Raw genomic sequence first — 25,938 nt, 5'->3', positions numbered from 1 at the left:
ATCCTAGATATTTTCATATTAAGACTAAGTTTTAGATATTTTCGTAAAGATTAGAATATTTTCGAATATTGAAAATAATCTTTTTCGATATTTTTTTGACATTTTAAGATATTTTCGGATTTAATAAAAAAAAAATTGAGATTCTTAAACTTTTTCAAAAGTCACTATCCGAATTGAAGTCTGTAATATAGGATATCCAACTTTTCGAAGAAAATCGGATCAGATTTTAGGATAACAGGTTTGCATCTGGATAGTTTTGAACATCCCTAGGTTTGTGTAGGTGGAAAAAGATAAATACCTCTCACGTGCTACTCACATGGGGACTTAACGACATTAAGTAACGAATCCGTTAGAAAGGGATTGTTGTTCCAACTGAAACATGTCTTCAGGGACCATCGTCGCTAAAAATTCAAGAGAGAGACTGCATTTGCAAAAACGGACAACTCACAAGGACCATTCTTACATTTAACTCGGAGTTTTTTTATATAGTTTCTTCGATAAAAGAATTGCGTGTTTCTGTAGGCGCGCAATTATTCTATTTTGTTATTGCTCTCTCTTTCGAATTAATAATTCTTTGTAGTTGGTTTCAATTAGTTTTTCCGCATCCATTCATTCGTTTAATTAATCTACTTGGTTTAATTTATAAATTAAGTAAGGGATTTTCTAATGACAGCCCACTAGGCTGTTTTTAAGCACTAATTACATTCCTAAAATAATGCATAATTAATTTAGATTCCCTCCGTTCTAATGATTTTGTCAAAGTAAACCACTAACAAAATATCCTATTTTAATGTACAATTTATATAGATATTTACATATATTTAATTTCGTTTTACTATGCTCCATTATTTAAAACAATCTTTCTGAGTCGAGCAACACTTAATTTACACTATGAATATATGCACTACACTTTACACTATAAATAGATGCAATCAAATTGTATGATATCTTATCATTACGCACAACACTTTACACTATAAATAGATGCAATCAAATTGTATGATATCTTATCATTACGCACAACACTTTACACTATAAATAGATGCAATCAAATTGTATGATATCTTATCATTACAACTTACAGCATAAACAAACTAAAAAGTAAATAAGTTTAACACATAAATAAACAACCAAAATATAAACGGAAATACAATGCATTATTAGAAGGTCTATGAACCAAAAAAAAAAGAAGTAAAATTTAATGGCTTAGTACTTCAAACTAAACACTGGATTTAGCCCAAGATCACTAGCCATTTCTTTTCTCTTGTTTTGTGGCTTATTTGAAGAGAGGTTTTCAACAGCAACATTATTCTCCTTGTTATCACACTTTATTTTTGTATGTCCTAGTTCCTTGCATATGGAACATCTATTACGTGGCTTATTTCCCAATTCCTTTCCACCCTTCATACGCCTCTTTTTTGGACGACCTTTTGTTGCTGATTTTGGGGGGCACAAAACGTTATACCTTTTTTCTAAATCAATTCCTTGAGCAATACTTGTTTGAGTCAATGACACATTTGGTGATAAAGGTTGCCTTGCACTGCCACTCTGAAAAGAATCTAGACTCCAACGCAAAGGGAAGTATATAGGTGGTATCTTAAAACAATCCTTGTGAAGAAGTGCCCGAAATATATGACGACAAAGTATTCCCCAAAACTCAAAATTCTTGCAACTACACAAAGTAATGTGCCCATCCCAAAATACCTGATGATTTTTATGATTTTCACCATCAAAGTATCGTATAATAAAGTCGTTACCTTCAACGCGTACAATCGAATACTGGTTCGCTCTTTGAAATTCAACTTGAAACTTATTAAAAGCAAATGGTGTAAGAATTCCATAAGCCTGTTCTTTCGACGGAGATTTTGTCTTTAAAGGAACATGTGTAAGTGTAGTTGACATTTTGTCTTTCGCCTCGCGAATTCCAATTTCTTCAACGGCTAAATCAACCTAAAAATAATAAATAAGAAAAAAAGTTATGCGGCTTAAATAGAGTATTTTATAAAGGTATAAAAATTATAAGAAGTATGATATTTTGTAAGGTATTACCTGCTTAACAAACTCTCTCAAACTTGTGCGAGAGCCCATGACTTCCTAAATTTGTATAAACCTTGCACATGATTGTTTTTTTGCAAGTTATACTTTGAAACAATTAATGGCCAACTATGCTCGAATTCTTCTATAGAAGTCATCTTATAAAGTGTATAGAAATCACCACACCAATTTTGGTACTGAGTACGGAGAAGAGCTGCAAACCAACAACTAAATTTAGTAGTGATATGCCATATACAAAAGCTGTGTTTTGTAGTTGGCATTTCAGTTGCAATTGCTTCAGTCATCCATGGATCTTGATCAGTGATGATTGTTTTTGATGGTTTTTTCATGATGGCCACAAAAGTCTGCATATCAATTCAAGAAAATGAATATGAATCATATACTACAAATAAATAAATAAGTTAGATATTTTAAAAGACATACCTTCATCAACCACGTAAATGTTTTGACAGTCTCATTACGAAGAAGTGCACTTGCAAACAGAACAGTTTTTCCATGATTATTAATCCCAACGAAAAGTGCACATGGCATGTCATACGCATTGACCTTGTAAGTGGTATTAAATACAATTACATCCCCAAATTTTTCATACCAATCGAAGCTTTGAGGATGACACCAGAATATATTTTCTAGCCTCATATCTTCATCAATGGTGTATTCATAATGAAACTTATTATTTTTTTCTTTTGAAGCTTCCATATAATTTATAAGTTCCATTGCATCATTATCTCCAAGTGCTCTTCTCACTCTAGCAAATAAATTATGGACATCTTTTTATTGAAAAGAAAGATCACCATGTTTCACTTGTTTTTGGAGTTCCATTACATTTATAATCTGTCGAACATTGAGCCCGGCCTCTTTATATAGTAAAATTTGTCGTTCATCCTCTGGAGTGATAATGCGGTTAGCAGGAAGATAACGCATTTCATCGGGTGACAATAATTCATGATTGTGATCCTTTACAAAAGTTGTAACATGCCATTCTTCTGGAAATATATCACAACTTCTTTTCAAAGTAACACACATATGAGCATTACATGCACTCACATTTTATTGAGCCCCTATTTCGTTGATTCTTAGAAATATCAACTAGTTTTAATCGCTTCTTTCCTTCACGATGACAACAAATATCACGTCTAACTGTCGTATCATTTCTTTTATGAGACCGATCTTTGCGAACTGTAAATCCATATTGTTTCGCACAATTTTCATAGAAAACAAATGCCTCTTGAAAAGTGCTAAAAGTTTGACCAATAAAAGGCTCATTATTCAATGTTTCATCAATAATATTTTCATCGTATTCATCGTCTGGAAGATTGTTCAAATCAAACATAATTCCTAAATGTGCAACAATATTATTAGAAACAATTAACAGAATAATAGTAAATATATATCAACGAGCTACCAATACTAAATAATAGTGGTGTACATTTACAATTAACAAAATCATATATATCTAATTCGTAACGTGAGTTGATCAACAAGGAACTTAAAACTCAAAAATATATAGTCCATCAAATGTATGCAAAGCTATAGATATTCAATAATCAATCAACAAAAATATATAAATAACGAATCAGTGTATATCATAATCAAACACTAACTGAAAAGCAAAAATATCAAAAGTTTAAGATATATATACTGACCGGAGGAGAGCCGGAAGAATTGTAAAGTTTGTATAGGTTTTTGTTTTAATAAATAAAGATCTAAATAATAGTTAGATGTTTGAGATAAATTAGGAATAAATATTGAATTAAAATTATTTTTATTTGACTTTAGCAAAAGAAATGGAGGGACGACAAAAAAAACTAATTGGTTGGAATCTAAATTAATTATGCATTATTTTAGGAATGTAATTAGTGCTTAAAAACAGCCTGATGGGCTGTCATTAGAAAATCCCATTAAATAATCAAGTAGACAAGGTATACAAGTTCCCTAGTTAGATGGAACATGATAGTATGAGCCTCTACAAAAGCATCTAGAACAAAGATTCCGTCATTGTTTCACACTTATAACTTACTTTGGTGAAACTCGTACGTTGCATCGGTCTATTTTATTTTTTACGTAACTCATCGTGAATGACATATAATAAAAACAATGTTATAGTAAAAAGTGTATAGTTATATATAATAAAATATATTATACTCGTCCGATATATGACGATGTCATAAATATTACCAAATGACTAATTACTTATAATTGTTATTTTATCAAATAATAAATCAAATCATATGAAAGACCACGTATATATATGGGGATGGGAATATAAGACTGTCAGGTATTTAAACTTAGGTGTGAAACACTCACATAATGTTTTTTTAATCCATAAAAATCATGGGGGCCTATGAATTTATTCATTAAATAAGAAATAATAAAATATTAGTATGTAGGGGGTTCCAAACCTAAGCTTAAATGTCAGACAACCTTATATTCCTATTTCATATATATATAAGAACATATGATTTAACAAACATAACTGTATTATTTACTCAAATTTTACAATAAGACAATATAAGTAGAATAGTTTATGAAAATGACTTATTCTATCAGCTTTAAAGTAAATTCCTATATGTAAAGTCTAACAAACATGCCAAAAAAATATATATATCTTGCATAATCAAATAAGTTGAAACTTAGATGTATACAGATTTTAAATAACCATTATTATTATCATCAAAATCTTGAGTGTCAAATTCACCAACTAATGAACCTCTGCATAGCAATTATTTAGAAGCGTATAAAGTTAACATAGTCCTTTTGTAACCAAAACTACTTTTCTGATAAGGTTTGAATGAAATTGGTTAATGGAACTTTAGATTGAAAATCTATATATTTAGCTGAAAAAACTATAAGTTGATAACTAATAAGAACACGACGACTTTAATTGAGTTATCTTTAGTCATATATTTAATATAAATATATGATAACAATATATATGAATATAATAAAATTCATATTTCAATACTACGTAAAATATATATATATATGTCCTGATTTTTTTGAAGGTTGTATTATTTTTAGTTTTTAAAAATATTTGGAGAAATAAATGATAAAATTAAATTAAATAAAAAATATGATATAAAATTAAATTAAAAAGAAAGGAAAAGGTCATGGATAGATTTGCATTGAAGATGAAACTATTATCCATAAATATGTGAAAAATATTTCGTAATTATCTTTATTTTTTATTTTATTTTTGACCACATACACACTAAAATAGTTAAAAAGAAAAAGAGAAAATGACAAATAAGAAAAATCTAATGAGACATGCAGAGACTAATGACAGTTAAGGTTCTCTTTATTATATGGAGAAAATAGATGAGTATGATAATTTGCTGTTAAGTATGATTTGAAAACCAACATTAAGTCACTATTATTCCACCTGTAATCATGAAATTACATTAACATATAGCATTTTGGTATATGATATTGAAAGATGTTGTGTAAAGGGCCACAGGTCATTAAAATGATTGTTGGGGAGTTGCAACCTTTTCTAATAGACTAATAAAATTTTGCCAACTATTTAATCATCAAAAATTAATTTTATATATATACATATACTATTTCTTGTATTAAAAAAGATAATGCTTTAATGAATCATCTAGATGATAGTAATTTAAATTTTAAAAGGGTAAATAGTTTTATTCAAATGACACATATTAACTTGTTAAAAATAATACGTGACCATTCCTACTTTTGTTGAAGGACTGATCTAAGATAAAATGGTTCTAGTATAATCTCAAAAATAATTAACAGATAGTAAATGATTTAAGATAAGATAAGAAAGTTTCTAATATAAGCTTGAAATAATTAACACATGATGACTCTTATCATTAGAAATATTGTTATCATCTGCAGACTACTATGAGAAGTCAAACAAAAATAAAGAATATATATATATATATTTAAAAAAACATAAACTTTTAACAACAAAAGTAAACGAATGAACATGAGAAATTTAAACAAATAAAAGACTATTTATTTCTTTAAAACTCAAAACCTTAACAACAATATTGTGTTGGTGCAAGTAATGGCCGTTGGACTTTATTATTCAACTAAAAGTAATTATAATTATACAATATAAAATTGATATTCATCTTACTTGCCCTGGAAAAAAAAAGCAATAGTTATTTAAAACTTAGGTAATTTTAAATGGGTTACTATTGCTTCACAAAGGATAGTCCAATTAGATCGAGAACTATTTAGGTTAGTAGATGTATCTTTGCTCCATGTTAATTTTGTAATTTTTCACTGCTAGTGTAGTGTCTTTTTAAGATTCAAGCATCTCCATATCCGTCATTAATAGTTTTGAAGTAAGATCATCATGAAGTTGGTTATACCCATGCGTTGCATGTACTAATAAAATCTATAATAGTTTTAACTAATTATAGATTAATAAGTAGTTGGAAATGAAAAACCAACATATATATTACTTTATATATTGATAAAACGTTGAATCCATTAATGTACTAATCTAAATCTGGAATATAACTATGATAGTTGCCGTTAAAAATAAAGTATGACCATTATTTTGTAGAAATCTACTAAATACTTAGGTATGATTGATAGTAAAGTTGGATCCTAAATTGCATAACACTTGTCAAATTTCCAATGATGAGAAACATGAAGTTGCAATATAGAAAAAAGTTTTATATGACAAACTAATAGTCAAATTAGCACTTTAGGATATCAATTTATATTAATATATAAGGATATAAATGTATGCATAAGGATGAGAAAAAAATATTATAACCGAATATTCTGACCGGAACCCGGACCGAACACTAAGGATTGTTACGAATTCTAATAGTACAAAGAACAAACAAAGACGGCTAATAAATAGCAACAAATGAAAATTTTTAAAAAATATCACATAAACAATCCTTTAAAAAAATTTCTAAATATATATCCAAACAAAATCTAGATAATTCATATTCCAAGATAAAGAAATAAATTTTAAAACACCAATAAAAGCCTCTTTGGTGTAAAAAAAAAATAGCGCCAAAAAGATAGTATATCAATTAAAGAGTAAAAAAATATATAGACAACCACTTTGGCCTATTAATAAATACACTAATGACCATAAATGAGGTCATGGGTTCAACTCCCCCTCCCCTTGTTTTTAAAAAGATAATGTTTGTAACATAAAAACATAGATAGATAAATGTTTTGGAGTTTTTTTTATATAGTTTCTTCAATAAAGAATTGTGTGTTTCTTTAGGGTTTATGTCGAATTAATAATTATTTGTAGTTAGTTTCAGTTAGTTTTTCTGCATCCACTAATTATTTTAACTAATCCACTGTTTATAAATTAAATTCTTACTGTCACCGTGAATTTATTTATTTTGCGACTGGGGTAATTTGTAATTCGTGGTGTGCTACAACTTTCTTATTCGTGATAATTATTATATGTTCTTTATTTTGTGGTGTGCTACAACTTTCTTATGAACAAGGTAAGAGTATGCTCTAATTCTCATAATGAATCCACAAGATGTCTAGAAAACAATTCATTCGCACTTTCAGATTCTACTTGTCCTTTATGTAGTAGAGGATGCCTTTTTACACCGGTTGTGAACCCTAGCTTTGACTTTGACTTTGACCTTGACTATTCAATGAAAGATAAAGATGATGATCATGGGGTTTCTAATTTAGGAAATAGCAACTTATGATGGGCATTCTGGTAATTTGAAGCAATGTCGTGAAAGGGTTCAAACAACCAATATCGTCAGTTCAAACCCTACACCTATGTATCCAGAGGTAAAAGCTCCAACCACTAATTCAATTGGTTAAAATTTTTTCTATTATAATATATTTTTTTCAGAAAGGCATGAACCGAATTATTTAATTAAGCTGTAAAAGGGTGTATCCAGTTAAATTTGGGAAATTCAGAGCCATAAATTTCGAAAAATTGTTGGTAAAAGATGACGATCTTTGGAAAGTTTTGCTGACTCGTACAAGTGACATACAACGTCAAATATATATATATATATATATATATATATATGAAATTTTCCCCTTGTCTTTCTTGTTGTATGTTCGTAGACTCGCGCCGCGGGAAATCCTTCTCTATACAAGTTCTCGGACGTTGAACCATTACCATGAGCTTTTACGAATGAACATAAATATGATTTTTGTAGTTTTACATATACATACGTATGTGTGTATGTATGCATATCCGGGAGGTTCACACTTGATTCTGGAACTTATGTAGTTTTGTTATAGCTTGAGGTCTTTTAGAAGAAGAGAAACGAATTTGGATTTCTTGTGCTTAATTAATAGACCGGTTAACCTTCTTCAATTCTTTGACTAGATATGAAGTATAGAACCTGTATACTAGACTAGACGGAGTCGGTACGTTACTGTTAAAAAACTTATACAACATCATTTACTAGATCGATAACGCCTCACGAAATATCTTCATTAGGGAACGGGACAACGTATACAAGTTCACTTGAAAATTAGAAGACATACAAATTTCTATATTACTGAACTTTCACCCTCAAAAGTAAAAAAACTCCTACAATATTATGATTGCTAAAACAAATAATTTCCCTCCATGACTCATAAGAATAACAAGTATGTACGCTAGTTAGACGGAACATGATAGTATTTGCCTCTACAAAAGCATCTATAAATAACCGGACAAGATTCAGTCGCTGTTCCACACTTGTAACTTATCATCACACGTTTGCAAGGAAAACAAGGTCCGCACGCATGAGAGCAATCTGGTATGCCTGACCCTGACTGAAACAGTTCTACATGTTCCCCCTCCTTCAAAAAGTCAAGAGTTCAAATAAACTTCAACTCGCATCAATGCTTCGGTGATACAATTATGATCTTAAATTCATCAGTACGTAAGAAGTGTAACGAGACGAACAAACCTTAATTGGGGAGTGCTTGAAAATTGGGTGATTAGCATGAGTAATCTTTTCTCTTTCTACTGCTACAATACACAACAGAGAACATCGAGTGATAAGCAATCTCAAGATACTAGAAAATGTACTAATTTTGAAGAATATGATAACTGTTTAATTAGCACTTACATTGATGAAGAGGAAGACTTTCACCGTGGTTAAGTATCAAGACAATGATAATGGCAACAAACCAAGTGGAATATATAAGAGAATGGACATACTTCATTCTTTAAACTACTCTTCTTGTCTTTCAATTTTTTTCGATAATTTAAGAAGAGTCGATGTGTATGATTTGAGGTTTGAAAAAGTAGTAAATGGTCAAAACATAGAAGGGGAAGTCAAAGATTTGGAAGGGGACTGAGACTTGAAAATGAATAAACACAAACATTTATAAGCAAGAAATGAGATAGATTCTTGAATTTAATGTTAGGTCTACATTTGATGCAATTCACATGATTCATGGCCGCACCATTTATGAGTTTGAAGCCTTCACATGTTACTGCGAGTTCTCCAACAAATATTGAACAGTATGTTGACCAAAATTTGAAGTTATAACTCTGGTCAAGCAACCATGTCACAAAGGCACCTATTACGATAGTGACAAACAAAATGCACACATACACTTATCGTTGTAACAAGAGAAAATTGAGTAGTCTTGACTATTTTAGCGCTAAGCGAAGGCTATGCAGGTATTCGAATTCAAAACACGAGCAATAACCAAAAACGATATACATTCTGTTCATGAAGATCCGTTTATGTAGTGAAAGATGCAGACTATAAATATGAACCAAAAGAGTGCCCTTGGCGCTTAGCCTATCATATTTAAAGTGACTCAAATATGATTGTGACCATCTCCATGCATACATTTAGCGCTAAGCACTGGTTGGTGATATTCGTAAATGAAGATACTTGCAACATTTAATGTCTGTTTGCTATCAACCATAAATACAAAAAGTTCACGTGACTGACATTTCAAATCTTTTGGTAGATAAGGTGTAATTTTAAAAGAATGCCTGACATTTCAAACAATTTATATCTATTGTTGGCACACTGTTCATTAGTCGTTATCGCTTAATGTTTTGATACATATCGATGAGTAGATAACAGTTAAAAGATCAAACATATTTAGAAACTCAGTATGCAAAATAATTCGGCTATTCATATTTCATACTGTCCATATAGGTATTAGCCTTACGATAACATGACCTTTTCTAGACTGAATGTTGTAACCGGTATTCAACGAAATCCTTCAATCTCAAAGACTCGTGCAGTTCCATCAAGGGAGACTGACACTAAGTGGCACTGATCGGATGATATGGCTAGAGACTGGATGGCATCAGTATGCCCCCTGAAGGTCTTGACACAGTCTCCAGAAAGACTATCCCATATTCTCACTTTGCCATCTACACACCCTGTGGCTACAAACCGAGTAGCACCTAGCCATGATAGACATGTCACACCTTCCTGAGATATATAGGGAAAAATGTTAACTGGTGATGCGTTCATCATCCAGGGATAATGAGTTCTAGTTTGAAATGATGAAATTTAGCAGAAAACGTACCTCATGGTCACATGTGCAACGAGCCAAAGAGTGTTGTAGATCCCAGATAATAAGTTTCTGATCCATGCTTCCTGTTGCTGCCCAAGGAGCACTGCCATTGAAATCAAAGCAAAGAGCGTCTGTTAGGCCTCTTAAATGAAAAAAGGAGTGAAAAGATTGACCTTCCTATACCTTATACAACATAGCTGCAACTAGACGTGACAGGTTGGGATGGTTGTGTAACAGATCAGAAAGAAAAAAAGTTTATGTAGGGTAGAGTTGGGTTGTTCAAGACACTTTTTGTCAGCAAAACTTGTTTAACTAGTGTGTCAAATACGATGGCAAATACTGCATATTTCCATACTAATCTGCATCCACATTTTTGAATAAACTGATTTAAGATGTTTTATTAATTATAAATACACTTCGGATAAACAATATAAGTTCCAATACTCTTGACCCGTTTGACCCATTGCATCTGTTTCCTAGATTATTACTTCCCACCTTCACGAGTTCCACCCATTAAAGACAATAATATAGCTAATAGCTTAACTATACTACTAATGAAACATTTATAAAAATAATAAGGATAATGATAATTGACAGAAAAAATACCTAGCAGAGAGCCCGATACATTCAACTGAATCTGTATGTGCGGTTAGTGAAGTGACGACCTGTTTGTATAGATAGATAATTAAAATGTGAAAACGACAGACTGCAAAAAGAGCTACATTGTTATCCAACATAACAAGTGAAGCAAAGTAAAAAGACAAAAACAATGGATGAAATTATTCAAACCTTCCCAGTTGTAATATTCACAACGTGAACAGAACCATCTTTTGAGCCAGTAAGCACAAGAGATGAGTCAGCGCTTATGGTCAAACATGTCAGCCCTTCGGAATGATAATAATGACCTTAAACAATAATCAATTCAGAACAGTTACTCTTGAGTTATACTTAACTATCGTGAACTTGTGCACATTATCTATTTCAAAATACATACCCTTTATAACATGAATGTTCTCCCCAGTTTTCGGGTTCCATATCCTCATGCTAGCATCGTCGGAACCAGTACAAATAGTTTTACCTAGATATGAAAAACAGCATTTAAATTGCTGAATCACAAGAACTTAATTTAAGAGAGTACAAGAAAATACCATCAGGAGTGAAATCTCCGCAAGTGACGCTACTGGCATGACCAGAGAATGTATTAAGATATGCGTTCTTGTCAGCATTCCACATCCAAACGGTTGAATCCTCTGAACCAGCTAGAACAAGGTGTCCTCGTGGATGCCACTTGACCCACTAAATAATCATAACAAATTAGCTCACATTATACTTTTTGAGAAGAGAAAATAAGCAGGAAAATATTGCAAATGGTTTTTACCTCAATGCCAGCTCCAGGTCCATCAAGCGTACATTTAAGATTTCCTGAAGATATGTCCCACACATGAATGATCCCATCAAAGCCTCCAGATGCAACCAATTGTCCATCGGAACTGAAGGCTACGCATGATACAGAATCTTTATGACCTGTAACAAACAATAACATGGTTATCGTTATTTCCCAAATAGTAATAATGAACACCCGGATACCATTCTTTATATAACAGCATACCTTGTAATTCAAAAGCCCAATCTCCTTGATTAATCTTCCATAAAAAACCTCTGTCATCCCCTGCACCTGTAGCCACCAATGTACTTTCATTTGGGCTGCACGCAACTGTGTATACTTCACCTATATCCAAGAAACGGAAAATGAAGTTAGCTACATCAACTTCTCCGTAAAGCTATGCATATTCAGTTATTCACCTACTGGATAGAATGCTATTTTACCTGTATGGCCAGTGAATATATGCAACGAATCATCAGCTTCATCTGAAATCGACAAAGAAAGCAATTAGGACAAACAAGTAGAGAATAAAAAGAAAGTCAAAAACATAAGAAAGTGAATGTTTATAGAGTCTTGACAGACCAAAAGTTTCGGGATCAGAATCTGCATCATCGTCTGCATCAGGAAGATCTGGAGAAACAACGGAAATAAACTTTGGATAATATGTAAATTTTTATAAAGAAGCATGTAAATTCAGGGACGAAAACTGACGTTACCTTCTTCATCTACATTGATTTCTTCAATGATGTCATCCTCATTGAGAAAAATCTCACCTTGATCTTCACCATCATTAGCAGAAGTACTCATGGTTTTCACTATCCTTTACAATCAATTAAGCAGCAAACAAGAGTTTCACACATACAATAAAACCACACTAGGTTTAAAATCGGCACCAAACAGTTCCGCTAACATATTCGCATCAATAAATTAACTTTTCGAACAAAAAACCGACAACAGGGGTGACTTTTGGTATACTAATTTTTTTTGTTGTTGCAGAGTGTAAATATCATCAAAAATATGATTTTCTTTTTTTTTCATATGAACCGGGTCTATATGTTTTGTGAACGAGGTGGCATTCGATGAGAAGAAACAAGATTATTTCATAACCTAAAACAGTATAATCAAGTTTTAAAAGCTTGCAGAAATAAATCAAACAAATTAACCCTTCAATTCATTAATAAAATTCGGAAATATATATATAAAAGTCATCTCAAAGATATAAATATAAACAGAAACAAAAATAAATAAATAAAATTACATAGGAAGTAAGTAGTAGCATTAGAAAGCAAATTATGTGTACCTTGTTGTTGTTTGCTCTTCAATATCAAGAAATAGGCACAAAAAAAAACGAAAAAAAGAAGAAAAAAAAACTTTCTTATGGGCTTTTGAAACCTTCAAAAAATACTGTTTATTCAATAGGAGCAACAGACTAAACACTCGGCGACGGTCCGGCGGCGGAAGAGAGGAAAAGGAGGAGGGGGGATGATTTTTAGTTGGTGTTTGATTCCTTAATAAATTGACATATACTTCATATGTTTCAGAAAAGTGACATGTTTAGTCCTTTGTCTAACTAAAATAGTTCATAGTTTTCCTTTATATAAAGACTTTTAGGCTATGAGAAGTGGGGGATAAAAGAGGCTCCCCACACAGGGGCGACTTCCGCTACGCGGCGGAGACTCCCTTCAAAAGTTGTCCTCCTTTCTCTTAAAGTGACGCTCCTCTTTGGGGTTGTCCCTTTATTATTATTATTATTATTTTAATCATTAAATATACCAAAAATAATAAAATAAAAAATATATATATATACATTCGACACCAACCGCCTCACCAGTCACCACGACACCACATATCAAAATATCACGGGTCTTTCTTTCTTCCTCTCCATCTCTCTATATCTATATCAATAAAACACACACTCACAATATTTATCTATCTCTCTCGATCTATCTATCTATCTTTCGATCTTAATCGATCGATCGATCTATATGTGTATACATACGTACATGTGTGTTTTGTCGGAAAATCGTCACATCTATCTATATATTTGTCGGAAAATCGCTGCCGGAAATCATATGGGGAAGAAAAATGAGCCGTTCAACGACTCCTTTTTTGGGAGAAACAAATGTTCAAGGCGATGAATATTGATCGGGGAAGCTTTTTTTGGCATTTGCCGCCCCTCGGGGCGGTGTAGAGGGCGGCGGTGCGGCGACAAAGGGCGGCGTCGGGATGTTTATCGGATCACTCCGCACAGCCTTATATCAAAACTTTTAGTGTCATATTATGCTACTGATACTTAAAACGAAAAAATCATTCCACTTAAAAATACAAAAAATTTCTTCTTTAATCGCCTTCAACGATACTTATACATATGCTTCCAGAATAACAACCCACACATACTTATGATAAACACAAGAAATTGTTGTAATATAAATCCTTCATCATTGATATATATAATTAGAGGTTCATGATTTTATCAGTTAAATCACTTAAATGATGATCCTCAAAGCTTTTTGACTAGGTCATTTGATTAGGATAATAACTCCATCGGGTTATGGGCTACACAACATTAACATAATGAACAATTACAGGGTTTTATGTAAATATTAACTAGAAACCGTTTTCACGAAATATAATACAGTATCTAGTTATAACTTTTCATATGTTATTCGAAGATCGAAATAAATGAAGCTCTTCAAATAAAGTATTATGATGTATCAATTTTAAGCATGGTCAAGCACGGATATCCGACACCAACAAAACTAAAGCCTCCGGAATGAGACTGACACCAACGAATCTTCCTGAATGGGATGATAAGAAGGAAGGGTTTTTAATTATTATCTTTGGATAATGATAATTCAACCTAATTGGTGTGCCTAAAGATATGCTTAATAGTAAGATGATGACATGTGGAAAAATCAAGGGACAAAATTAGGAAAGAGAACTAGTAGAATCCAAATGTCAAAATTTTAAGATTTTAAGTTGATTTTTAGGCATATGAGTTAGATTTATTAATCATTTTTCTATTATTTTTTTCTTCTACTACGCCTTTGTTAACCTAATCTAAGGATATTATTGTCCAATTCTACGAAATTCCCGTGTGTTAATCAAAATTTACCGTGTAAAAATTATTACCCTAATCAAATACATTAATACAGTATGTGGTAAAACCCAAATCGATAAGTGACACATTTCGTCCCCCCGCAAATAAAATCGCCCAAAATTACATCACCATCATTTATCGCCAAAAGGAAAAAAAAAAAAAAAACAAAATAAAAAAATGCTGCATCTTCGTAACTGTATCCAGCGAGAGCTATATTTAATCCGTCATTTGAAACCCCAAATTCTATACACAACATCGACAAAATCTGTATCTATAGATGAGCCATTATCTGAAACAAGAACCCAATTCGTTGACTATTTGACCAACAATCTTGGCTTCACTAAAGAATCTGCAATTTCATCAGCATCAAAGGTACGCCGTCTAAATTCCACAAATAATTGTGATTCTGTTGTTGGGATCTTAAAAAAATGCAATTTTGATAATGCCCAGATCAAAGATATTGTTTCTTGTGTGCCTAAAGTGTTGTTATATAGAGCAGATAAAACCCTAGAACCCAAGATTAGGGTTTTTCTTGACCTCGGGATATCCGGGTCTGATTTTATTAGTCTTTTGAAGCGAAACCCGAGTTTATTTGAGTTGGGTTTGCATTCTAAGATCATACCCACTATTGATTACTTAAGGGTAGTGTTGGAAAGTGATGACAAAGTTGTGGAGACTATTAATAGATCAAGATGGTTGTTTTCAACGTCTATTGCGTTAAACTCGTTTATGGCGAATGTTGATTTGTTACGAAGTTATGGGTTTTCGAATGAGCAGATTGGGAAATTTGTTCATAGGAATGCTATGCATTTTACGCAGCCTTCTAAATGGCTTACGAGTAAGTTGAATTGGATTGAGGGGAAAGTAGGCGTGTCGCGTGGCTCTAATGAGTTTTTTAGGTGTTTTCATGCAATTACTTCGAGTAGTGTTGTAGCTATGGATAAGAAGATGGATGTTTATAAGAGATTTGGGTTTTCTGATACGGAATTGTCGTTGTTGTTTAAGAACCAGCCTTATTGTTTTGCGTTGTCTGAAGATACGATTCGTGAGAAGCTGAGTTTCTATATGAATGAGCTTGGGTATACAACGTCTTACTTGGTAACTTGCCCGAGTCTTTTTTCATTGAGCTTGAAGAAACGAGTGAAACCCAGGAATGAGATAATTAAGATTTTGAAAGAGAGGATGTTGTTAGGGAGTAAGTCTCTTATCACACTCGTTACATATCCAGAGTTGAAATTTCAAGAGTTTCTACGGAGTTTTAAAGACGAGATTCCTGACTTGTGTGAAACTTATGCCAGTAGCTTGAGGTAAATTCAGACCCCGTTGTTATGTTTTTCAATTCACTGTTAGCATTATTGGGGAATTGAACCTTTTGACAATAGAAACTTCAATTAGTTGACTTGCTTATTTTGCATGATTACGTTATCCTGCTTCTAATAATTATCAAAATGTTGCATTTTTTGTACTGGTGGAATTTTTGTTAGTTATGATGAATCTTGTTTTTTACTTTTTTCATAATGAATCTTGTTTTTTGATAATTGCATTGTTATTGGTAACTGTATATCCCTCAAAACACATTTGGTAATTATCGAATAACATGTTGTATATAGACAAAATGATATCGCCAAGCTTGGAAATAGTCGATAAGGTTTCTTAATCAGTTGATTATGATGAGAAGGTCAGTGGTTTGAGACACATAAACAACTCTGGATAATAGATTGTGTGTGGTATGATGTCCCCCTCCCTGGCCGTTTGCGGATGCGGCCCACCCTTCGCAAGAAAATACTTGTTCATTGTAAAGCAGTTCAAGTATGCCAAGCGATCTAAGTAATGCACTAGTTAGTGAGATAAATATGTTTGTCGTGGGAAATCTTGAACTATCTATCTAATTGTAAATTGACTGTTCTAAATCGTTTACTCTGTAGTAGTTTCTTGTGCCTGGTTTGCACTAAAAAGGTAAATATGATTGGAAGAACGAATCAAGTTATTATTATTATGGTATGTTTTTCACATCCATATCTATAATACTAATAAAGTTTATGGTATTGTTATAGAACCAGTAGCGAACTAGAATTACTCTTTGTATTGTAAGATAATTATTGTTCTACCAACAAGCAGTTGGCCTAATGGTAAGGGAAACACTTGGTGACCTTAAGATCCCAAGTTCGATTCCCGGTTGGCACAAAAAACGATTCCTTTAAAGTACCCGTTACCAATGAAGTCTAGGCTCGGAAGTTCTAAAGACGCGGATACCGGATTAGGATGGAGGTATTGTTCAGATTAGGATAGAGGTATTGTACAGGCATCATATGGCTCATACTGGGTGAGTTGATGGGTATCCAATTGTGGTACCGGGGCTAGGGTTCCCCCAATTTACCCTTTTAAGATATTTATTGTTCTTTGTTGGGAGACTTGATAATCTAACAAACGAATGTAAGTAGTTACAAACATAGAGTCACCACAAGATGATGTAACTAGTTACTAGGATAGATGTGATAGTATAGGAGAGATAAGTCTATCGTTTTGGGCTTATTGAAACAGGCTTGGACAAGGGTGAAAAATTAATACTTTTGTAGACCATGGTCAGTGCCTCTTGGTAGCTGACAGGCTTCCTAGTTACTAGTAGTCTTCAAACCAAGCATGGAGCTGTTTCCTTTGTGGTTATGTTTTAGATTAGCGTATCCATTGAAAGACCACATTTTGGAATATGCAAGTCTAGGTTTTGATGAGAACATGCTACAAAAAAAAGTGACCATACTGGACCCAAACTTCTCTCTCATGGTTTTCGGCATACAATCCCTTTTGTCTTCCTAACCTTGGCTCATTGGCTCCTGCTGATAGACCCTTGTTTTTCTATTCAGCTCTTGCAACAACTCTAAGCACATGCCACATAGTTTACCATCAGTTCTGTGAGTTTACAGCTGTGTTCTCATACGATAATTGTATATTATTCACAGAAATTCCCCATGTCGTCAATTTTAGTTCACATTGTTTTAGTTTAGTAAACTTGGGTCTTATGAGTATGGGTTTTTAATAGGTTCTCTTTTCTGGTTCTTCTATGCAATGTCACTTGTATTCTCTTGACCATCTCATCTTGTATTGTGACTTGCGAGGAAAGAAAAGTATTGACTTTCATTTAAAAGGAACTTTGTCTGGTTTGATGGTGTTTTTCATTGTGTAGCTATTGAGTTCCATAATGTTATCAGGGTGTTTGTGTATGTTATAACGTCGAAATAAGATATAAGTTGTGATAATTTTTCGGATGATGTTTTTTTTTTTTTCCCAATCTTTGTTTTTTTTTTTAATTTATTTTCATAAAGTTGAAAAATTGCCCTGGCGAGTTCAATAAGAGATTTTGCTAGGAGAATTGAACAGAATCAACTCCTCCACTACCAAATCATATGAATACCCAAATAATGAACAAACAAAACGATAAGTATGTGTGAATCCCATAAAGTTTTCAAATGTCAATTTGATATGGACTATTATTCTATCTCAGTTTTCATTCTTGAACAAATATCCGTTCTTTTGGGTAACAATGGAATCAGTGTAAAAACTTCATAGCAACCAATTCAGACGTAATGTTAAGAAGTGTACGGTATTTTAGATTAGCTTAGTCTGCACTTGCATACATCTGAGTTATTACTTGTCTCATACTTGTCTACTCCAAAGTAAACGAAAGATGAAATATAAATCATGGATCAAGTAACCCCGCTTGGGGACTTTCTTAATAAAGAAGAAACAAGAATCTCATGTAAATACCATGCACCTTTTTTTTCTTTGTTGATTTATAGCTTATTTTGGTTGAGCTTATATTTATTGGAAAAAAGTATATTAAGACTAATAAGTCCAATAAAAAAAAATCCACATCTTTGGTTTTCAAATACAAAAATGATAATAACGAACTGTTGGCTTAAACATGCCAAGATATATTACAACGAGATTGAATGTGAAGGTAAGGAAATAATAATGATATAGTGTGTGTCTTTTTTTTGAAATGTGTTAATTATTCACGAATATTTGGAGGTTTAACTTACGTTGGTTTAATCAAGTTCGCACTAAAAAGTCTCATTGTAAAGTAAATCACCTATTTAAACCTCTATCTGAAGGAGAAAACTAATTGAAGCCCACAAACTTAAATATGTCGTCACAGCTACTTTTTTGTCTGCAACTATAATATGAAATTTTCTTTATCCGAAAATCCGCCGTAAGTTGTAAAGTTTGCGTTAATATCTCTCGATCTTGTAATTTGTAAGGGTACAGCCGTCGTTGACACTATACCATTTGGTAGTGCTTACTGCATATACGTGAATAGTTAGTTGATTAAATATTAGTTATAACTTATAAGTATTACGAGTATATTGTTTAACCAACTTCATTTAAGTAGATTGACTAGGGTATCTTCTAAATCCAATAGATGATTCCGAATGTGAGTTTTTTTTAAAGTCTCGAGTTTGAGTATCATATTGGGTTTCTCATTTTAAGGTATTTTCAATTGGTAAAAATATCATTAAAAATATTTTAATAACTAATAAGTAGATAGTCTGCTTAGGCTTTATGAATTTAAAAGAAAAAAATACTTAGTTAATAAGCTAAGTTGTTGCCACACCAAAGCTCCGTCTGCCGTTACCATCATCAAATCATGTTCCGATTCCGGCCATGTGGTTTTCGTCACTACTCTACCGCCGTTACACCAATCGCCTGCAATCGGAATTCCAATCATTTCATAGTTGATTACCTCATGAACACTTTCCTCTTCTCCAAACAAGACGCCATTTCCATGTCTTCAAAAGGTATATTTCCCCATCCCAAATCCACTGCTAAGTATGAATCAGTTGTTAATACTTTCAAGAATTACGGTTTAAACAATACCCAGATTAAAGATATCATTTTTTATGCTCCACATATCCTCACTTGCAAACCCCACAAAACCCTTCAACCAAAATTAAGGGTTTTTCAAGAACTCGGCTTATCCGGGTCGGATCTTGTTAGTCTTGTTAAAAGTAACCCGGTCATATTCAAATGTGGGTTACATACCCGGATCATTCCCGGGCTTGATCTTTTGAAAAGATTAGTGGGAGGTAGTGATGAAAATGTGATTCAAGTTGTTAAGAATTTTAGATGGTTTTATGCATCAAATTCTAGGATGAATAGACTGTCGACGAATGCATCAATACTTCGAAACGTAGGATTGTTAAATCAAATTAACCATATACATTTTGTGCTGCTTAACACCGATAAGCTTACAAGAATATCTGCAAATGTTACTTTATTGAGACGATATGGTGTACCGGATGTGAAAATTTCAAAGTTGTTGGTCCAACATCCTATGCGTATGCAGAAAGAACCGGGACTGTTTGAAAGTAAGATGGAATACGTTGAACGTAATTTGGGTATTTCTCGTCATGAACCGATGTTTATTCATGCGTTAGTTAAGGTTATGTATCGTGGTGACTCTGAAATAGAGAAGAAGAAACTAATTTTTAGGAGTTTTGGTTGGTCTGATGACGAAATAGGTGCATTGATTAGAGCTCAACCTTCTTGTTTAGATCAATCAGAAGCTTACCTTAGTGAAAAGTTGAATTTTTTCAAGAAAGATTTAAATTGTAAGCCCTTGTATCTAATGGGTTGTACGTGTTTTTGGACGTTGAGTCTAGAGAAACGACTGAAACCCAGGTATGAAGTTTATAAAATCTTGAAACAGAAGGAGCTGGTTAAAGATATACCGGCGTTTTATACAATTGTACAGTATCCAGAGTCAAAGTTTATCCGTTTCTTGAAGAAGTTTGAGAGTAAGGTGCCGAATTTATGTGAAACATATGTCAACAGTATTCAGATGTTGAAAGCCAAATGATATACGTTGATTTTTATAAGCTCTCGTGAACCCCATTTTGGGTGATTGGTTTTTTTAGTTAGATTTACGGTCAAGAACCGTATCAACTATTTATTACCTAAGAACTCTATTAGGAAGTAATGGAAGAGTTTTGTAGAACCATTAACAGATCAAGATGCTTATTTTTTACATCTGTTGGCTGTTGCTTTAAAGTTGTTTTCAGTAACATTGTTGCAGGGTTACGGTTTTCTTCAAATGTATGGATTGAGAAACTTGTTCATATGAATACTATATTAACAGATCAAGATGCATAGAAAAACTTTTTGCTATGATGTTTATTCAACTGGTTGAATGGCTTAGAAGTTCACTGAATTTTAATGATGGTAAAGTATGGATATCTGAAGTTAACTTCAAGTTGGATCTCAGCAATGGAGAAACAGATGGAAGAAGCTCACTTCAGTTCCTTTTTTTTTGATATAAAGTTAATATTCTTGCTTAATTACCAGCATGCCTTGCTGTTTAGGGTATATTAGTTTCTTGCCTCAGCCTATTCTCATTGAGTTTGAGAAACAGGTGGAATTTAGGAATGAAGTATTAACTAGCAAGGCGCTTATCACCTTTGTTAATCATGAGTCGAAGCCTTACGAATTTTGCATCGTTTTGAGGATGAGGATCCTGACTTGTATGAAACATATAGCATGAGGTGAAATCCAACTCTTTGTTTTCATGTTTTGAAAGTTGATGTTAGTGTTGGGGCATTGCCGCATTGAAGCCATTGATCATAGAACTACTTTTAATGATTGAGTTACTTTCTATATGTTATTGTGTTTTTAAAGAGAGATCAAAATGTAGCATTCATCAAATCTATGTTATTATCTCATTATTATAAAGAGCTCTCAAAATGCATATAAATATAATTCTTGTTGACTCGTTATAGATAACAAGGATATCTCTCTATATAAAATAAAAAAATTTTTTTTTTTTATCTTAGTTGGCATTTTTAAGAGTTTGTCATAATGGTTTTTATATTATTTGTCATTTTTTCATTAAATTTTTATTAAATTATTACATTTGTGTGGTCATATATTTATCCATGTCTACATTAATCTTAATCATCAATTTTAATCATTAATATAAAGTTCAATATAATTATTATTATAATTTATGATCATAATAATTATATTTACTTTGAATGGATGTTATTGTTATTGTTATTATTATCATTCTAATGATTTTTTTTCTTTTTCGAAAATAATTATAGGTTGGCAAGATTCAAGTGTATTAAAAAAAAAATTCTATTGAATTTTAGCGAAAAGTTTTGACATATGTCTAATATTTTAAAAGTCATCGGGTATCCGTTTACTAAAAAAAACTTTTTGACATATGTTGCAACAGTACACACAAGTAATTTTAGTGTCTCTGCCTATAAAAACTTTTTGACACATGGCACTGTTCTATTAGTCCACCTATACCTGTATTTTTATTTGCATTTTGCTATATCAGATTTCATTCAAGTTTTTTTTTTTTTGGTTTTCCTTGGTTTCTTTCACAATTTTTTTTCCCTTTGGTGCTCTTTTCTATTGGTTCATCTTATACCCCGCATCACTATTTAGATTTTGCCATATCGTATCCCGTTTGGAGTTTTTCTTTCTGTATTTTTATAGTTTTTTTGCTTTTGTGTTATTAAACGTGAGGCTAATGAACAGTGCCACCGCCACGTGACACTGTTCTATTGGTCCACCTACACCCCACGTTTTTACTCAAATTTTGTCATATCGGCAACCGTTCGAGTTTTTTTTCCTTTCGGTTTTCTTGGTTTCTTGCACAATTTTTTTGCTTTTATTTGTGTTCTCTTTTATTGGTTCATCTTACACCCCACAACACTATTCAGATTTTGCTATATCGTATTCCGTTTGGAGTTTTTTTCTTTCGATATTTTTCATAGTTTTTTTGCTTTTGTGTTCTCAACTAATATACTGAAAACTTTTACTCAACATTTTTTTTTTATTTCACAAACTTAAAGTGTTTATTAGATATTGCAAACTTTTTGATTCGATTTTTTTAGTTTTTACGCACAAACATTACTTATTTTCTTCAAGTTATTTCTAGGTTTTTCTTCAAGTTTAGTTTTCAAGTTATTTCTTGGTTTTTCACACTTTTATCTTTTGAATTATTAAGTTAGTTCAACACAAGTAAACTAGCATAATAAAACTGTATCAATATGATAATTGGAGCCCCGTAAAGTGGGGCCAAAACCTTATTAGGTAAGGGTAAGAGTAAATTAATTCGCACTTGTTAAAAAAAATCATTTACATTCGAAAAGACGAAAACTTTGAAAACGAAGGATTTTTAAATTTTGAAACGGCCACTTTAAAGACAAGTGACAAAAAAAAAAAGAAGAAAAAAACAAAATTGCCCATTACTGAAATTGAAGGGAAAAAAAAAAATTGTCCTTGAAAATGTATTTGGGCGTGTCCCCTTAAAATCCCAATTTCTTGTCATACCAAGCTCCGCCTACCGTTACCATCACTCACATCATGTTCAGGTTCTCCGGTTTGTTCCAATTCTGGTCGGGTGGTTTTCATCAATACTCCACCGCCGCTATAGCAATCTCCGGCAATCGGAAACCCAATAATTTCATAGTTGATTACCTCATGAACAGTTTCCTCTTCTCCAAACAAGACGCCATTTCCATCTTTTCAAGAGGTAAATTTCCCCATCCAACTGCTAACTATGAATTAGTTGTTAATACTTTCAAGATTTATGGTTTAAACAATACCCAGATCAAAGATATCATCTTTTATGCCCCAAAAATATTAACTTGCAAACCCCACAAAACCCTACATCCAAAATTAAGGGTTTTTCAAGAACTCGGTTTATCCGGGTCGGATCTTGTTAGTCTTGTTAAGTATAACCCGGAAATATTCAGATGTGGGTTACATACCCAGATCATTCCCGTGCTTGATCTTTTAAAAAAATTAGGGGGAGGTAGTGATGAGAATTTGATTCAAGTTGTTAAGAATTTTAGATGGATGTATACGGCGAAATCTTGGATAAAAAGACTTTCAACGAATGCTTCAATGCTTGAAAACCTAGGTTTGTTAAATGAGAGTAAATACATACATTTTGTGTTGTTTAACACCGATAAGCTCACAAGAATATCTGAGAATGTTACTTTATTGAGACGATATGGTGTATCGGATGTGAAAATATCAAAGTTGTTGGTTCAACATACTAAGTATATGCAGAAAGAACCGGAAGTGTTTGAAAAGAAGTTGGAATACGTTGAACATAATTTGGGTATTTCCCGTCATGAACCGATGTTTGTTCATGGGTTACTTGTGGTTATGTATCGTGGTGACTCTGAAATAGAGAAGAAGAAAGAAGTCTTTAGAAGTTTTGGTTGGTCTGATTACGAAATAGCGTCTCTGATTAGGTCTCAACCTTACTGTTTTACTAAGTCGGAAGATACAATTAAGGATAAGTTAAATGTTTTCATGAAGGAGTTAGGTTATACCCCTTCGTTTCTGATGGGTCGCTCCTGTTTTATGACATTGAGTTTAGAGAAACGGGTAAAACCAAGGTATGAGATTTATAAAATCTTGAAAGAGAAGGAGTTGTTGCATGAACCAGTGTTACTCATAACGTTGTTGCAATATGCTGAGCCACAGTTTCTTGGTTTCCTGAAGAGCTTTGAGAATCATGTACCCAATTTATGTGAAACGTACATGAATCGCGTCAAGACCAAATAATTCCATGTATTATGATTAGCAGTATTCAAGTGACTGGAGTTGGATCTGCAGCATCACATTACTTGGTTAATTGTCTGCTTTACATTGATTGACCATTGACTTAGCTAGGCGAAATGCATCATGAAAAAGATTAGTTTAGGAACAGCAATGAAGTTAAGACATTTTGTTAGCATTAACATTGAACTCTGTTTTCTTATAACTAATTTGTCACCTATTTAGAACCTGTTGTTGAGATATTGAAATCAGGGATAGATCTATTCGTCTTTTTGACACTTAGAAGCTATAACCCCTTCTCATGAAATTGCAACAATTTTCATTACTGAAAGTGGCATATTCTTTGGGAATTGTTGGCTTTTTGCCTTCTGATATCTTTTGTGTTTATTGATAAGATCAAGAATTGTTGCCTACTAATTTGCCTTAGGATATCTTTTCATTACTGAAAGTAGCATATTCTTTGCGAATCGATGGAGTTTGTCAAGACTCAAGTGTTCGTTGATATGATTACGATGTCTTGATTTAATATAAATTTATTATATGTTTGGATGTTCGTTTTAGAATAATCACCATGATCGATGTAATAAAATTTTAATATTTGATTAGATTTCCAAATAGAATAACAATTAGGTCGGATGTCATGTTGGTCGAATTGTTTTGTTCTTTGGTTCATGCTTTGGTATGGATTGTCCCCCGAAACATGGTTGGTAATACATCAAAAACACCCCGAAGTGAAAACCGGTGACTCGGCTTTCGGGGTTGGGAGCTTTTTTTCATGTCTTAGGTCACCGTGATTAGCACGAGTTTTTTTTTGCTTCTTTCATAATCTTCGCAGTTAATGTTTCGGGATGAGTCTACTTTGGGTTGCGTTATTTTAATTCTAAATTACTTGTAATTGTACTCTTAGCTCTAGCGCTTTGTTAGATGTTTTTAAAATAATATCTTTATAGTCGTTCAAAAAAAAATAATTTATACTAGTAACTAAGACAATTTGCTTGTTTGTTGTAATTTCAAGTTAACAGACAGCGATACAGTGGTTTTTAAAGGTGATGTAATATAAAAAAAAAAGAAAATTTAAATGAACTATTTTATTTGTGAAATTCTTTTAAACGTTTTTCTCATTTCTTGAACTCGAGACCTCCAGCATGTAACAATGATGCTTAATTATTGAGCTATAATGAGAATATAGAAGTTATATAATATAACCTTTAGTTAATATGAGAATTCTTTATAATGTGTTATTTAAATGATTATAAGTATGAGTGTATGACTAACACATGAATTGCGGGTACCTTTTATAAATGAACAAAAATAGGACATTTTGCAAATGAGAGTACATTTTACACCCAAACTAACA

The 25,938-nt window shown here is 32.5% G+C and overlaps 6 protein-coding genes across 7 annotated transcripts; 3 read left to right on the top strand and 3 right to left on the bottom strand.

Annotated features, from left to right (window-relative positions):
• Window positions 1-1,206: 1,206 nt before the first annotated feature.
• LOC122586659 (protein FAR1-RELATED SEQUENCE 11-like) lies at window positions 1,207-3,388 on the bottom strand. The gene is made up of 4 exons (XM_043758637.1): window positions 3,103-3,388; window positions 2,479-2,825; window positions 2,073-2,399; window positions 1,207-1,950 (listed from the first exon to the last, which is right to left on the bottom strand). The coding sequence occupies exons 1-4, from the start codon at window positions 3,386-3,388 to the stop codon at window positions 1,207-1,209; spliced, it is 1,704 nt and encodes a 567-aa protein (XP_043614572.1).
• Window positions 3,389-8,448: 5,060 nt separating this feature from the next.
• On the bottom strand, window positions 8,449-9,307 carry LOC122590167 (protein EPIDERMAL PATTERNING FACTOR 2-like). 2 transcript variants are annotated; one of them, XM_043762500.1, is made up of 3 exons: window positions 9,099-9,307; window positions 8,937-8,998; window positions 8,449-8,826 (listed from the first exon to the last, which is right to left on the bottom strand). In XM_043762500.1, exons 1-3 carry the CDS (start codon window positions 9,193-9,195, stop codon window positions 8,641-8,643), a joined length of 345 nt encoding a protein of 114 aa, XP_043618435.1. In that variant the 5' UTR covers window positions 9,196-9,307; the 3' UTR covers window positions 8,449-8,640. The 2 variants fall into 2 exon arrangements, with proteins under 2 accessions (XP_043618435.1, XP_043618436.1); XM_043762501.1 differs by having other exon boundaries at window positions 8,937-8,995.
• Window positions 9,308-9,988: 681 nt separating this feature from the next.
• Window positions 9,989-13,393, bottom strand: LOC122587103 (angio-associated migratory cell protein). The gene is made up of 12 exons (XM_043759181.1): window positions 13,203-13,393; window positions 12,619-12,722; window positions 12,485-12,532; window positions 12,346-12,387; window positions 12,128-12,247; window positions 11,897-12,042; window positions 11,667-11,814; window positions 11,513-11,596; window positions 11,308-11,423; window positions 11,125-11,183; window positions 10,531-10,621; window positions 9,989-10,433 (listed from the first exon to the last, which is right to left on the bottom strand). Exons 2-12 carry the CDS (start codon window positions 12,707-12,709, stop codon window positions 10,206-10,208), a joined length of 1,173 nt encoding a protein of 390 aa, XP_043615116.1. The 5' UTR covers window positions 12,710-12,722; window positions 13,203-13,393; the 3' UTR covers window positions 9,989-10,205.
• Window positions 13,394-15,128: 1,735 nt separating this feature from the next.
• On the top strand, window positions 15,129-16,520 carry LOC122588996. Its single transcript, XM_043761224.1, has one exon. It carries the CDS (start codon window positions 15,180-15,182, stop codon window positions 16,311-16,313), a length of 1,134 nt encoding a protein of 377 aa, XP_043617159.1. The 5' UTR covers window positions 15,129-15,179; the 3' UTR covers window positions 16,314-16,520.
• Window positions 16,521-19,644: 3,124 nt separating this feature from the next.
• Window positions 19,645-20,856, top strand: LOC122586657. The gene has a single exon (XM_043758636.1). The coding sequence runs from the start codon at window positions 19,645-19,647 to the stop codon at window positions 20,854-20,856; it is 1,212 nt and encodes a 403-aa protein (XP_043614571.1).
• A 2,439-nt stretch (window positions 20,857-23,295) lies between these two features.
• Window positions 23,296-24,859, top strand: LOC122589596 (transcription termination factor MTEF18, mitochondrial-like). Its single transcript, XM_043761905.1, has one exon. The coding sequence runs from the start codon at window positions 23,373-23,375 to the stop codon at window positions 24,585-24,587; it is 1,215 nt and encodes a 404-aa protein (XP_043617840.1). The 5' UTR covers window positions 23,296-23,372; the 3' UTR covers window positions 24,588-24,859.
• The last annotated feature ends 1,079 nt before the right edge of the window (window positions 24,860-25,938 follow it).

Source organism: Erigeron canadensis, chromosome 2 (assembly GCF_010389155.1).
Source record: "Erigeron canadensis isolate Cc75 chromosome 2, C_canadensis_v1, whole genome shotgun sequence".
In the NCBI taxonomy this organism is placed as follows: Eukaryota; Viridiplantae; Streptophyta; class Magnoliopsida; order Asterales; family Asteraceae; genus Erigeron; species Erigeron canadensis.
Note: the sequence above shows the minus strand (reverse complement) of the source record. Positions and strands in the feature narration are given on the sequence as shown.

What these genes read in the sequence shown, in the direction of transcription:
- LOC122586659 (XM_043758637.1), bottom strand. Translation starts at nt 3,388, where the DNA reads ATGTTTGATTTGAACAATCTTCCAGACGATGAATACGATGAAAATATT. An exon ending in AAATAGGGGCTCAATAAAAT is followed by an intron (nt 2,826 to 3,102) that starts GTGAGTGCATGT and finishes TTCAATAAAAAG; the next exon opens with ATGTCCATAATTTATTTGCT. An exon ending in CATTTACGTGGTTGATGAAG is followed by an intron (nt 2,400 to 2,478) that starts GTATGTCTTTTA and finishes ATTGATATGCAG; the next exon opens with ACTTTTGTGGCCATCATGAA.
- LOC122590167 (XM_043762500.1), bottom strand. Translation starts at nt 9,195, where the DNA reads ATGAAGTATGTCCATTCTCTTATATATTCCACTTGGTTTGTTGCCATT. An exon ending in AAGTCTTCCTCTTCATCAAT is followed by an intron (nt 8,999 to 9,098) that starts GTAAGTGCTAAT and finishes TGTGTATTGTAG; the next exon opens with CAGTAGAAAGAGAAAAGATT. An exon ending in TCAAGCACTCCCCAATTAAG is followed by an intron (nt 8,827 to 8,936) that starts GTTTGTTCGTCT and finishes GACTTTTTGAAG; the next exon opens with GAGGGGGAACATGTAGAACT.
- LOC122587103 (XM_043759181.1), bottom strand. Translation starts at nt 12,709, where the DNA reads ATGAGTACTTCTGCTAATGATGGTGAAGATCAAGGTGAGATTTTTCTC. An exon ending in TGAATATTACAACTGGGAAG is followed by an intron (nt 11,184 to 11,307) that starts GTTTGAATAATT and finishes CTATACAAACAG; the next exon opens with GTCGTCACTTCACTAACCGC. An exon ending in TGTATCGGGCTCTCTGCTAG is followed by an intron (nt 10,622 to 11,124) that starts GTATTTTTTCTG and finishes TTTCAATGGCAG; the next exon opens with TGCTCCTTGGGCAGCAACAG.
- LOC122588996 (XM_043761224.1), top strand. Translation starts at nt 15,180, where the DNA reads ATGCTGCATCTTCGTAACTGTATCCAGCGAGAGCTATATTTAATCCGT.
- LOC122586657 (XM_043758636.1), top strand. Translation starts at nt 19,645, where the DNA reads ATGTTCCGATTCCGGCCATGTGGTTTTCGTCACTACTCTACCGCCGTT.
- LOC122589596 (XM_043761905.1), top strand. Translation starts at nt 23,373, where the DNA reads ATGTTCAGGTTCTCCGGTTTGTTCCAATTCTGGTCGGGTGGTTTTCAT.